The 14,596-nt window shown below is 38.7% G+C and overlaps 1 protein-coding gene and 2 long non-coding RNA genes across 3 annotated transcripts; 1 reads left to right on the top strand and 2 right to left on the bottom strand.

The window, feature by feature from the left end:
- LOC120441308 lies at positions 1–832 on the bottom strand. Its single transcript, XR_005613975.1, has 3 exons — positions 759–832; positions 485–559; positions 1–109 (listed from the first exon to the last, which is right to left on the bottom strand). It is a non-coding gene; the product is annotated as an uncharacterized LOC120441308 (long non-coding RNA).
- A 1,620-nt stretch (positions 833–2,452) lies between these two features.
- On the bottom strand, positions 2,453–6,772 carry LOC120441309. Its single transcript, XR_005613976.1, has 4 exons — positions 6,693–6,772; positions 2,973–3,016; positions 2,786–2,832; positions 2,453–2,468 (listed from the first exon to the last, which is right to left on the bottom strand). It is a non-coding gene; the product is annotated as an uncharacterized LOC120441309 (long non-coding RNA).
- Positions 6,773–10,358: 3,586 nt separating this feature from the next.
- Positions 10,359–13,419, top strand: LOC120441096. Its single transcript, XM_039614774.1, has 6 exons — positions 10,359–10,605; positions 10,900–11,079; positions 11,458–11,598; positions 11,866–11,920; positions 12,080–12,233; positions 13,317–13,419. The coding sequence occupies exons 1-6, from the start codon at positions 10,417–10,419 to the stop codon at positions 13,417–13,419; spliced, it is 822 nt and encodes a 273-aa protein (XP_039470708.1). The 5' UTR covers positions 10,359–10,416.
- The last annotated feature ends 1,177 nt before the right edge of the window (positions 13,420–14,596 follow it).

Raw genomic sequence — 14,596 nt, 5'->3', positions numbered from 1 at the left:
AAATGTAAGTTTTTTTCCTTTTCCAGCAGTCTCAGTTCCCCCAGCTTCGAATTCACTGCAATCCCCAAAGCCCGTCTGGACACAGTGGGAAACCTCTTCCTTACCACCACTGTAACAAACAAAAGTCACAGTTCTATTACTTTTATCAGAGTTAAAATAAAAATATGATTTATGTTAGCTGGCTTCATTTAGCAAACAGATATTTCTGTTTATATAGATACAGATATTAATACAGATATATTTTACGCATAATTTTACCTCTTTTTTTTTCCTAGATGGAAAGTCTATCCAGTTCACATTACAGTAATGCTAACACCCCTTTTGGTCATCTCTCCTTACCCTCCAGCATTCATAAATCTGTTGACCTTCCTTGTCTGCGATCAACCACTACAATGCATCATCACCTATTTGTGCAATTTTTTTAATGGTTGCAAAGTTACTTCTGCTGTATGCAATTTTAGATACACAGAAAGTCTTAACTTACTATATATGGCTGTCATAGTGTCCTTATCAAGGGCAGTTCTTCGCTTTGCGCCGATGTCCGTTTTGCTCTGTCCTCCTATAAAAAGCATGAACATCTGAGTGTTTTTAGATTTCCAAAAATCAGATATTTGTTCAACTGAACATTTGAACTACAATGATATGCTATTGAGAGATACTTTTATGGGTACTTTTTGGTAAAGAAACTGGTGACAGAGAAGTAGGCTTTTTAGAATACTATTAGCTAACCATTTGAACTGACTTTCAAAGCTGTTTACCTTTTAAATTGCTGTGGATCAAAACCTCCAGTGGGAAGGCAGCCATTAGAAGAACACGCACCATTGAACCTGAAAATAACAAAATCAAACACACAAACAAAAAACAGAACAATATATAAGAGTCCGGTAGGGTAATAAATCTCTTCTGAAGCAATATAGTTCATTTTGGGTGAAAAACAAAACATTCCTCTAAAATATATATACTGACATCAGCAATCAACATCATGATTGTAATTATTTCCCTTCTAGTCCATCTACTGCTCTGTGCATGTGTCAAGCACTATGATTGTATCTATATGCATATAAATTCACCATATACAGTGACTTGCAAAAGTATTCGGCCCCCTTGAACTTTTCCACATTTTGTCACATTACAGCCACAAACATGAATCAATGTTATTGGAATTCCAGGTGAAAGACCAATACAAAGTGGTGTACACGTGAGAAGTGGAACGAAAATCATACATGATTCCAAACATTTTTTACAAATAAATAACTGCAAAGTGGGGTGTGCGTAATTATTCAGCCCCCTTTGGTCTGAGTGCAGTCAGTTGCCCATAGACATTGCCTGATGAGTGCTAATGACTAAATAGAGTGCACCTGTGTGTAATCTAATGTCAGGACAAATACAGCTGCTCTGTGACGGCCTCAGAGGTTGTCTCAGAGAATATTGGGAGCAACAACACCATGAAGTCCAAAGAACACACCAGACAGGTCAGGGATAAAGTTATTGAGAAATTTAAAGCAGGCTTAGGCTACAAAAAGATTTCCCAAGCCTTGAACATCCCACAGAGCACTGTTCAAGTGATCATTCAGAAATGGAAGGAGTATGGCACAACTGTAAATGTGTTAGTAATAGTACAGGTATTTGTAAAAAAAGAGAGACAGTAACTATGATTCTAGTGGGATGCTAAATGCAGAGATTTAAATTTACAGTATACTACTGCATGTACAGGTAACTGTGGTGTGAACTGTAACTGAATATCAAAGAATCTCAGAGAAATTAAATGTATTTATTTTTTGTATTTATCAATCATAAACCCGTAGGCCTGTTACGATAACAACTTTTTGTTGGTCGGTATATTGCCCCATAAACAATTGCGACAAATTTATGTCATTGTCATTTTAAGACCATTTTATGTCTTTGACTGTATAATCATAATATAACACCATAATAATGCAAGATCTACACACTTTCAATTGACAAACCAACATCTAATTCTTAAAATATTTAGATCATGGAAATTAGGTATCAAAATATTAAATACCTTAAAAACTTGAATAAATAGTAAATTTTCTAACAAATAGAAAACAATGTTATTTAATGTTATTGTGTTGTTATTATTATATTTTATTTTTGTAATTTTTTTATGTAAATATAATGGCAGATAAATTGCATCATCAACAATTATCATCATCAACACAATATATTGTGCGATAAGTCGATATATCGATTAATGTGACAGGCCTACTGTTTTGGTATCATAACAAGCTTACCAAACATGCATGACCACTAAGCAATGTCTAAGCAGTAGTATTGGTCTGAATGACAACAAACACAGCTAGTGTTTGGGAAAATCTGTTAGAAAACAGTTATTATTTCAATATTTATGCTTAGTATGTGACACAGACACTGCATAAAAAACTACAACAACAAATACTTACTTTAGGAGGATGGGAGAGGGCAGCATGATGTTGAGACTTTGACATCTGTAAGAAACAAATTCATGTATTACAAACAAGTCACTTAAAAATACATTAATGTGGCAGACTGTTCCCTGTTCAGATGCAGTGTACAAGGACAATCAGGGCTGTCACAACAATGGAGTGGGGCCAAGTAGCTGCAACCCTAGGTACAATGTGCAGGTACTGTATATATAATTACATATAATATATGTGAACAAAGCAAGAATCTGTTTAGGTTAGGCACTGTGCTGACTGATGCTTGCTAGGTTTATATGATTGCAAACTGCACAAAAACAACAACAGCAACAACATTAATGATAACGACAAACAAAATTACTTACATTTATGTAAATCTCACATCAGGAAGATCTGCATTCGATTTCATGGGCTGAAATAAATAGGCAGAAACATTACTGCTAACAACCAAAAAAAACTCTAAAAAGCCTAAAAATGACTAAAAAAGCAAGGAAATGTGGAACACTGTAATTAGTGAATATTAATAAAGCATAACTGTGCTTTGTTTCTAACCTTGGTAAGTAAGTACTCTGTAGCCAGAAGGAGAGGTGGGATTTCTGTGAAAGTCAAATTAAATGTGAATAGGTTTTGATAGTTATTGTATATCCATCCATCCATCCATCCATCCATCCATTCGCTTCCGCTTATCCTTTCCAGGGTCGCGGGGGGCGCTGAAGCCTATCCCAGCTGTCATAGGGCGAGAGGCGGGGTACACCCTGGACAGGTCGCCAGTCTGTCGCAGGGCCGTTATTGTATATAACAAGTGTAAACAGTTTTATTCGTATTTTTTTCCCTTTCTGAGAAGGCAGAATAATAAGAAAAGGCTAAAGTAGTCACAATATAATTAATTAAGTTACATATTTTGATTACCAAATTACGAAAGCGTAGAACTGCTACCCAGGCAAAAGAAAAATAGAGCTATATCACATTATAACGTGAAAAGTTTACTGTTCTAACATTATACTTTTTATGTTTGTATAAAATAATATCACGTTATTACAATATTACGGTGGCCCCTAGAGACAAAGCACTTGCAAACTCCAAAACACTTGCAAACTCCAAAAGCACTTGCAAAATCCAAAACACTTGCAAACTCCAAAGCACTTGCAAACTCCAAAACACTTGCAAACCCCAAAGCACTTGCAAACTCCAAAACACTTGCAAACTCCAAAGCACTTGCAAACTCCAAAGCACTTGCGAACTCCAAAAGCACTTGCAAAATCCAAAACACTTGCAAACTCCAAAGCACTTGCAAACTCCAAAACACTTGCAAACCCCAAAGCACTTGCAAACTCCAAAACACTTGCAAACTCCAAAGCACTTGCAAACTCCAAAGCACTTGCAAAATCCAAAACACTTGCAAACTCCAAAACACTTGCAAACCCAAAGCACTTGCAAACTCCAAAACACAACGGAAGTGCTCCAGGACGCTAGGGGCAGTGTTGAGCTTTTGTTACCTAGTAACTACACAAGCCATGAAGTACCAATGACCGACGCGCTTCCCAGGTTGCCTAGCAACCATGATACTAACCGCTGGAAACGTGTCATACAACTTTGTTTGACAGAAATGAAAGAGAACATATTTTGTTCATTTGTTTGTTTGTTTCTACAAGAGCTTTGCATGATTTGATAAGTATCTGAGGCTGAGACCACAGGACAGTAAAACATGATTTTTGGGCTTCATTTCTGTACTGAACAGTCATTTAAGATTAGTTAGTAAATAACAATTTGCTAATGTTGTTCATGAGACTAAAGTCATATCACTTTGGTAATGTAAATATTATATGGCCAATATTATAGTTATTATATTAATCATTATTAGTTATTACGGCAGTTAACATGAACTCTGTGTTAAATACTGAGCTTACAGATTCAAGTTGCAGTTATTTATATGTCTTATCACCTTAAATGTTCACTCAAAGACAAGTATCTTTGACAGTGCATATATATATATATATATATATATATATATATATATATATATATATATATAGGTGTATCATATATAAGAGACAAATGTTGTTCCTTCAGTATGTTGGCATTACTAAATTTGGCTCATTGCTTACATATATTTATAAAAAGAAAATGTACGAGCTGTGATAACTGTTTCTGATAAAATGAAGAGTAGACTGATATATGAAATATTCCTTTATTGTGTGAGAAAATCAGACCATGTCATAACTGCTTTAAGTCATACAGAATAGATATCAGAGCCTTAAACAGGCGGACTTCTGCTAAATGGGTCAAACTGGGCAGAAAGTCTACAAACACATAACATCCTTATAGAATATGATGTAACACTATAGATCAACTTAGCTCAGAATATATAAAGCATATAAACAATTACAGCAATATGATGCAACAAACACAGCAGTGCTACTAATCCAAAATACTCAAAGCTTCATAGAACTGAAACAAACATTTATTTTTAGCTCCATTCTGCTGCTGATACATACTTTAGGTTTCTGAATATTAAACTTGTTGCTGCCTTTCATAGTGTGTAACTTGAAGGCCCTGAGTACTTTCTCCCACACTGAAAACACTGGAATGATAACATTAGTTGAAGGTTACCTAATAAGACTGATTCAGGACAGACATTAGTTATGTTAAACTTTTCTACCAGTCCTTCACAAACAGGGAACAGTCTGTCTATTCTCTCCATCTGTCAGCTGCTGCTGGCTCTTCCTCCTCCTCTTCCTCACACACGGCTGAGTTTGTCCTGGTGGATCATCAGGGGTGCAAAGGCTCACAGATGATGTGCAGCAGTGGGTCCCTCAGTCTGTCCTCACTCTGGACACTTGCAGTTGTCACACAGGAAATCAAATGTGTGATAAGCTGCAGGATTTAAACACAAGTGTAACTTATAAACACATGTTCATACTTTTATTCTACAATCAGAGAGAAAGAAAGAGAGAGAGTGCAGGACAGACAGACAGGTGACAGTCTCAGGTGTACACACTGCTACAAAACAACAAAGAGAAGGAAGATTTAGCGTTTGTGTTATTACGAGTGCTAAACAAGAGGAGTTCCCAGATGGTCCAGTGGACACATGTGTGACTCCTGTGATTAAAGCATCTTTCTTTCAGTTTAACGAGTGAACCGTCAGCTCGTTCAAAGACACGTTAAAGTCCATTTGGCTCGACACCACCAAACAGAGGCAACAATAAAACATAGCTGACATTAACAGTGCAGTGAATCCTGCTTGTGCCGTGATATTCAGGACTGCAAACCGAGCAGCATCACTGACTTTCAGCTTGTTGTGTTTGTGGATATATGACTGACTTTAATTATCCATGAAATCATCACATTCTCTGTAAGATTAAAAGTCGACCATTGAACGGCGAATATTTTTAAGTAAAGGCTTTAAAACCAAGCTAATGTCACATAACTTTCCCGACATGTGTCCAACAGTAATGTTTTAATGTTCTTCATTATAAAAACATTTGCGCATAAATAAGTGACATAATATTCAGTACTTACTTCTGAAAGTTTACTCTTCGGTCGCTCAGCTTCCGCCGTTTTTTCGGCAAAATTATCCACACCACCGCCGCTATGAAATCTGGGGTATGTTGGGCCATGAAGGCTACACCGACCCATCCTTAAAATTCAGGGAAATTAAGGACGCATTTGAGGGCCGCATTTGGAGCAGCCTTTGAATTGGGACAGCCTTCGTCGTGTCGCTGTGACGTAATCGGCCTTAAAATGCGGCCTACAGCCCAAATCCGGTCATTGGTACTTCATGGCTTGTGTAGTTACTAGGTAACAAAAGCTCAACACTGCCCCTAGCGTCCTGGAGCACTTCCGTTGTGTTTTGGAGTTTGCAAGTGCTTTGGAGTTTGCAAGTGTTTTGGAGTTTGCAAGTGCTTTGGAGTTTGCAAGTGCTTTGGAGTTTGCAAGTGTTTTGGAGTTTGCAAGTGCTTTGGAGTTTGCAAGTGTTTTGGAGTTTGCAAGTGTTTTGGAGTTTGTACGTGCTTTGTCTCTAGGGGCCACCGTACAATATACATAATTATCACGTTCGCATAATATTGTACGAACGTGATAATTATGTATATTGTAATAACGTGATATTATTTTATACAAACAGTATAATGTACTAACATGATAGCATATTGTTAGCACGATAAACTTTTCACGTTATAATGTGATATACTTCTATTTTTCTTTTGCCTGGGTGGCACCTCTACGCTTCCGTGCCAAATAAGCGAGAATAAAGTAATATTTGCGAAAAGGCACCTGCTAGCTTGATGATGGAGGCTTCATAGACCGGCCACCTGCCTTTTGGCTCCTTGTCGCCACTTCACCAAATAAAGGTCCGTTTCCTCCATACCAGCTAATTATTCATCCTCATTAAAATCTCGTATATGTCCAGTTGGCAGAATTGAGAATTTTACATCTTCCAACCACTTAATTAACGTGAACATAATCTGCTTGTTTCTTCCCGTCTCCTGTATCCGGCCGTTCCTCTCACTGTCGGAATTCGCACCTCAGAGATGTCGGTTATTTTTCCAAAAAAAAAGAAAGAAAGAAACAGCAACAACTAATAAATAGAATTTTTGCACGTTCATTGCACATTTGTGGGAATATTTAAATATTTACTAATTACTTTTCATTTTATCTTTATTTTTAAAATCACCATGGCAATGCGCATGCGCATACTCTCCTGCACGCAAAGGGCTGTGGAGTTGATGTAACGCCGCAATGCATTGTGGGAGCACAGCACTAGTGATGGTAAATTTGATTCTTTTTACTGAATCGAGTTTTAATGAGTCACTCACCAAAGTGAATCGGGTTTTTTGAGTCATTTGAGTCACTGAGTCAGTTGACCAGAGAGTGCAAAAAATGTACATTTTCACTCAAACTTAATTTGTTTCTCTTTTAATGTAAATCCTACTGCTAAGATGAGTGATTCTTAAAGAAAACAACTATTTTATATAGCAAAAAAGAGCAAAAGAATTTCTAAAGGGAACATTTCTTTTGTTAATTTTTATTTTATTAGTATTTTCCTTACATGTGTCAAATATATATTTTCTCATCTAAATGTCCACTGAGCTGTGAGCCAGGGGGCGGTAGTGCGCCTTAACATTGGTTGCCAACAAAGAAGAAGAAGAAGTAGCTGCGAGCCAGGAGGGAGGGGGTGAGTGAGTGAGTGAGTGATTCGTTCGCTCTATGATTCAGCACAGGAGGGAGGGGGTTAGCGAGTATGAGTGATTCGCTCACTCTATGATTCAGCACAGGAGGGAGGGGGTTAGTGAGTCCTGAGTGATTTGCTTATGCTACGATTCAGCACAGGAGGAGGGGTTAGTGAGTCCTGAGTGATTTGCTTTACGCTACGATTCAGCACAGGAGGGAGGGGGTTAGTGAGTCATGAGTGATTTGCTTCCCCTACAATTCAGCGCAGGAATGGAGGGGGTGAGTAGCTCAAATGTGCTGTTAGCATGTTAGCAGAGCGTTGCTACTGTGAACCGAGGAGCTATTGTCTTGATGTGAGCTTCTACTCAGGGTTTTTTCTTCCAGTTCAGAGCAGAAATGTTTTTGTTAAGATACTGGATGTTGTGTTTTTCTTCACAATTTGAATTATAAGCTAGATATATTTCTACTAGTGAAATTAGTTTGCTAACAGCAACAGGGATGAGTCAGTGAGTCAGTTGCGCTTGTGAATCATGATTCACGAGTCAGTAAAGTGATTCTCGAGTATTGAACGATTCGTTCATGATTCGCGCATCACTACACAGCACCATATTGGCAGGCCACGAATCAAAACAAACACACTGTGTTGGAAGGATGAACCATTCTGAAAAGTAGCTCAAAAGAAAAAGGACGGTATAGAGACAGATTGTGTCCAGATGCAAAGAGACGGTACTTGCAAAAAAATAGCGTGCATTGGAAATGTGGACCCGTATGAAATACGGCCGTGGAGTAGAAACCCTGAAGACCAAACCGCTATTGACTTAGCATGATCTACTCTCGTACCTTGTCTGTGGAGTCAGCGCATACACGGCGCACCAATTTCGCAATTATAAATCTCTGGAGGCGCACATCCAATTCACCAAGGACTGGGTACAAGATTTGGCTATTTTTAAGCTTCCACATTGTGAATATGTCGTCATAAAGATAAAGATTACCTTTATTAGTCCCACAGGTGGGAAATTTATTTTGTTACAGCAAAAGTGCAAAGTTATATAGCAGAAATTAGAAAACACTGGAATGCAATAAAATAAAATAAAATACTGTACACTGTTAAAAAAATCCGTAAATTTAGGGGTCCCTTTACCGTGGATTTGCTACGGATTTGCTCCGTTTTGCGAAATACGGAAAGTTTGCTGTTGCGCAAGGCAGAATTTTCTCCCCCAGCCAGAATATTCCGACGCCATTACTTTCAGTGCGGTCAGTGCCTACCTAAATTTCTGCAAGTCACAAGGAAAGTTGGAAACAGGTTGGTTGTGTGGAATGAGAATGAGAATGGAGTGCCACCTTGTTCCCCCTCGTACATTAAATTGGTCTCGATAGGCAGTTGGTAGTGGTGTGTATGTGAGTGGACGTTTGCTGCTAGCTGCGTTAGCATTAGCCAGCCGCCTGCGCTTCGTAAGTACGTCAAAAACCATTTTTTCCCTCCCTCTTACATGAAATTTGGTCTCGATAGTCAGTTGGTAGCCGTGTGTGTTTCATGGTAACATTTGAATGTGTGGGTTTTGCGTTATTTTGAAGCGTGGTTTGCCCAACTAAAGTTAACGTTAGCCCATAAGTTGGATGCGCGCGCTTGTGTGTGTGTGTGTGTGTGTGTGTGTAAATTAGCCACATGTGTGTATTGTTATAGCTCGCTGTGTTACATATGCAAATGGAATGCTGGTCTTACTGAGCTACGCAAAAGGACTACTGCAGTTAGGACAAATAGCAAGCATTTTTGTAAAAAATGAAACTACTGTCCTACTTTTGCTTCGAGGGAAAACTGCCAGCTGGATACCTGAGCTTGGACTCTATGAACTTGATGAAAATGCTTCTGACCTGTTCAGTTGCCATGATTTGAACAAACTTGATGATTATCATCCACTTTATTCTTACCAGAGAGGTACTCGGTGGTTCATTCCTCTTAAACACACACCAACATGGAACTTGTGAAAAACTATGTCAAGAAAGCAATGCCATCGCTCAGTAGCGATCAGATGGATACACTCATGGCTAAACTGGAGGAATTAGGAGTTCTCTCTGTAGATGACCTGAGCCTTGTGGACCCGGAGGACATTAAAGACACTCTGCCATTCATTCAGTGCAAAAGATTCGTCAGAGCTGTCAAAGCAGTCAAAGCATTGGAAGCAGGTGAGTTTTTGCCCCTCTGTTTTAATGCAAGTTTTCTGAAACTACAAAGGTTTATTCCAAAAATGCAAAAAAAAAGTTGCCATCAGCTGTACATGGCAATAATTACTCTATAATTGGTTTTCATAATTAGGTCCATTTGTATTCCTGGTTGTCCCAAACTGGACATTGAGGACCAATGTATTAATTGATTTGCAACAATTGTGATGTGTTTAATTTATGGAGATGTTTGTCATGTCATCCTTAGATTCACAAACTCCACCGCAGTTCACCCGGCCTGGCCCCTCATCAACACCTGAACCACAGAGGTTTCAGCTGCCCTCAACACCACCTGAGACAGCCGACTCCCCATCCCAAGACACATATTCTGTACCATGGCACAAATTTCCTCAAAAGTCATGGATGAGTTGCGTGAAAAAAAAGTACATAATGGGGAAAGACAGGCGAGAGATGGTTCGGATCGTCGCTGAAGATTACCTCCATAAACACCCAGGAAGACCTGGTAGACAAAAGCTGAGGAACTCGCCAGTATGATTGTAGGACAATATCCTGCCTCCTTCAAGCTGACAGAGCCGTTTGAAACAAACCTTTTGCAAAAGATGGTTCTGAAACTCTCTTTCGTCAGCTGGAACACAGAATTGAAAATATGAAGAGGCCACAAAGCTCACTGAAGAGGCAAGCAGGGGGTGAAAATTCAACAAAGAAAAGGCCCAGGAATTCAGATCGGTATGGATGTGTGGCGTGGGATCCAATCATTGAGGGGGCCGTGTGTAGAGAAGACCTGCTGTCTAAACGAGATGAGTTGAAACGTGCCTTTCAAACCCAGGATCTTCAGGTGGGTCTGCAATCATCCATTACAGATACAGAAAGCTTTATTAATCCTCGAAGGGCAATTCGGTTCCTACAGTCCACCATCTAGACATACAACCATTCACACAGCAATAGTATATAGCAGGAGTAATGCGATAAGGTCTGGGTCCAAGTACAATTTAGGACACATTGTGAAATTGTAGATCGTCTGTAGATCACTATGCCCATAGTCAATTGAAATTGATACCCTGTTTTATTATTTTAATTGGTTAGTTTGACTAACTGTTCGACTGTTTGTCTAACTGCCTCATATCTTTAGGAGTCATCTGTTCGAAAATTGATGACTGAAACATATCCCATTCAGCGTGAAATCCTCAACGATGATGATACCACTATTGCCGTTGTAAAGGACGAGTGGCCGTTCCTGTTTGAAGTTCCTCACCTGTTTGATCATGCATCTAAACTCCTTGGCTTCTCTGTACAAAACAAGCTGGCACAGGTGTGTTGTTATTGTTATTATTATGATTGTGCTGTGCTGCTCCATATGGAGAGAATTTTGTCTTTATTAATCAATCAAAAAAAGATTTGCAACCAAAAAGAGAGTTGAGACCAAAAAAGATAAACTGGCAACCAATCAAATTCAAATAGAATAACTTGGATGAACAATCAAATGGAATAGGTTTGAGACCAAAAATCAGGAAGTGACAACCAAAAAAGCAGGACATTTGAGATCAAAACAGAACAGGTTGCAAATGAAAATGAAATAATTCATTTTTATTTTATTTTTTTCAAAATTCTCTCCATAGCTCCAAACGAAAATGAGTGTTAGTTTTATGTAGGCTACTTGTACAAAATTAACACCTTGAACCTTGAACAGGAACTTTCCAAAAAAGAAAAGGGGATCAATGACTTCCTTGACTTCAAAGGGATGAAGGCGGGCGAAGGTCCAATACAGCTCATCTGTGGCATTTCAAAATACTTCAAGGAAGACTCTTATAAACTCTTCCACCAAAAAGAGGTAGATGTTGTAGATTTTATACTGTGTGCAAGATAATTATTTGCATCCAGTGGTGAACCAAGTAACCAACCACAGTAGGAAGTATAGATTCCCCTAATTGTGCTGCTGATATTCTCTATAAACTCTCTATCTATAAACTATTTACATTAATGTTTGTGCATAATGGCTACCTCTGTCTGATGAAGACACTAGCAGATAGTCAATTTGCCAGCAGGTTTGTGTGCACTGGAAACATTAATTCATGTATCATGTCTGTCACCAAAACAGATCTCTGCAGATCCTGAAGTCGAACTCCCAGTGACCCCATGCATCCTAATCAGAGGTTTGTAGTTAAATCTTTTTTTGTATCCCAGCAAGCTGTTGTTAGCTGTTGTTATAAGCTGTTGTTGTGTCATATTTATTAAAGAAATGTTTTGCTTGCCTTAAAATATAGGATTATTTTTTTTTTGTAAATCGTACATGGTTTTTATCTGTGTTTAAGGTGACCAGCAATTCAAGATTGCTGTTGATGGGTTACTTGTCAATGACCACATCACCTCTCCCATTGTGGCCTTGAGCTACGTCTTCTCCATGTTTTATGTCTGCAACGTCCAATACCCACCGGAGATGGCTTTTACTCTCGAATTCATGCAAAGGTAAGCACTCATTGTTTGGAAATACTTTGTAAATGTGACTTTGCCGTGCCTTTCTGCACCTGACCTGCTTTTTGTCAATCTACACTAAACCCGTTTGTCTGAGATGTACAAGCTCAAAATGTGTCGCCACATGCTGTGAGCTTTTAGATCAGCTGTTATTGGCTTATGATCCCCTGAATATGGATTTGTTCGGAGATTTTGTAGCTCCCTGTTGAAGACTATTGTTGGAATAAATGTGTCATATCTTTTAAAGGGCAGGTAACATGCTTTTTGCTTTAAATAGTGTCCTAAGTCAATCAATAACAAAACAAACATAACATGATTCTAGTTGGGAAATGGAGCAAAAACACATTTTTTCAGAATGGTTTGTTGACACAAAATTCGTTTGAGCTATCTCTTTAAAACCATTAGCACCTGAGACCAGGTTATGTCAGTGGTGGTCAAACCTTTTCATGTCAAAGACACACAAACTGAAATTTATTTGGCTGCAGACCCCAAACTCAAAATATGTTGTTCCAGGGACCCTCCCCCGAAGGAAAGACTAAACATATTAATTTAAAATAATACTACATAGTGGATTCATGCCCAAATGTTAATACTTGTACTGATGTGTAACGTGCACTGAATGTCACAGTTTCTCCACTCCATGTTTGAATAACCCCAGGACAGTCCGTGTTCAAATGTGCTGTTACACCTTTTAATAGGACAATGTCAACTGTGTTTTCTATCCCCTTCTGTGTTCTGTGCATTTATAATATCCCTGCATACACATTGGAGATGCATGCTGTCATGTGTTGGTGATAAGCAGACTTCTCGCCCTTGCAAACATTTCTGTATATGCGCAGTGTGAATGCATGTGTCTTGAAAAGACAAAGGAAGAGATAAGCTTAGCCACTGGCACCAGCACCACAACAACATTGGGTTCTAGACAGATGGTCAATTAGAATGATAGAGAGGTTCACACATAGGGGCATATTGAAGAAAACAAATGTAGGATTTTATTGAACTGCTCCACTCCTGTCAAGCCACACTACACGTGCAAACTTTGTCTGCATATCACTATTGTTTCTTTTTTTTCCTCAGAGTTTTCTTTGGGGTCAATCCTGAGCGAGGCTCCAAGGCAGAGAAGAAGGGAAGAAACGGCACTTCATTCCTCCACAGGTGTGCAAGCTGGTTTCTCAGCTGAAGGAATTTGAATGCAAGCAGAAGGAATCTGAATGGGCCATTTGAGCTGTTCTCAGAGCTCAGAAAATACCTTTTGGACTGAATACACACACACACACACACACACACACACACACACACACACACACACACACACACACACACACAAAGGCAAATCCAAAAACATGGGGCTTGGGAGTAGAAATACAGATTTTACAGTATTAGGTGAGTTCAGATGTTTTAACTAGATGCCCACAACACACATGCTGCAGTTTCAAATCCCCATGTTAAGGGGGGAGGAAGGTGGGCGATATTTGTCATTCCGGTTAAGCTTTTCCTGTCATTGTGGAGTTGGAGGTGTAAGTTTTAATTTTTTTTTAGTTTTAAGTTGTTTTAAGAGTTTTAAAAATCTCTTTATGGCATGTTGCACAGTCATCCTTCTAAGGTCATGGTTGTTATTGCTGCACTGATGTTTTATAGAAAAGTTGTATAATGTAATACTTCTAATGTTCTATTTGTTTTTGTAGAAAGGTCAGCCACTGGTTGCAGAGCTCTGCCTGTCGGTGTGATATGTGGAGTTGGAGGTGTAGGTTTCTGCATCCTCCTGGAGGGGCTCCTCATTTTGCACTGACAGGTGAGACAGCAACAGCAATGCTGGCAGTTTTATTGTCTTATTTTGTCATTGTCTTTAACAAATCAATTTGTTATTAATGCCTGTCAGCCTGTGGATGCTAAAAAGTTGCTAGATTTGGCATCTCCCTGTTAAAGGACATGGCTGTACTTCTTTGAGAGAACAGCTGGTTTATGTATGTAAAATTTCTCTGAATGTGAAGGTGATGTTCTGAATGTTTTAATGGTTGTAATGTAAATATTGCAAATCATTCACCACAAAAGTGAAATCACTTTAAAGCACTGGCAGCTGTTAAAGGAAATAAATAATTGCTGTGATTCTACATTTGTGCTTTATTGATGGTAAACGGTATAGAGAATGGTACAGAATTAAACATTTTAGGATGACTGAAGTGTCCGCAAATGGTATGGATTGAGTACTTAAATAATACGGAATATTCCATTTTAGGTTTGATGGAACTGTCCGTAAATGGTAAAGAAAAAGTCAGGTAAATCTACGGAAATATCTGTTATAGGGTTTACGGAATTGTCTATGCAATAACGCTGAAATTTATGGAAAATACGGAATT

This window comes from Oreochromis aureus, linkage group 7, assembly GCF_013358895.1.
Source record: "Oreochromis aureus strain Israel breed Guangdong linkage group 7, ZZ_aureus, whole genome shotgun sequence".
NCBI lineage: Eukaryota > Metazoa > Chordata > Actinopteri > Cichliformes > Cichlidae > Oreochromis > Oreochromis aureus.
This window is presented reverse-complemented; position numbering and strand designations above follow the sequence as displayed.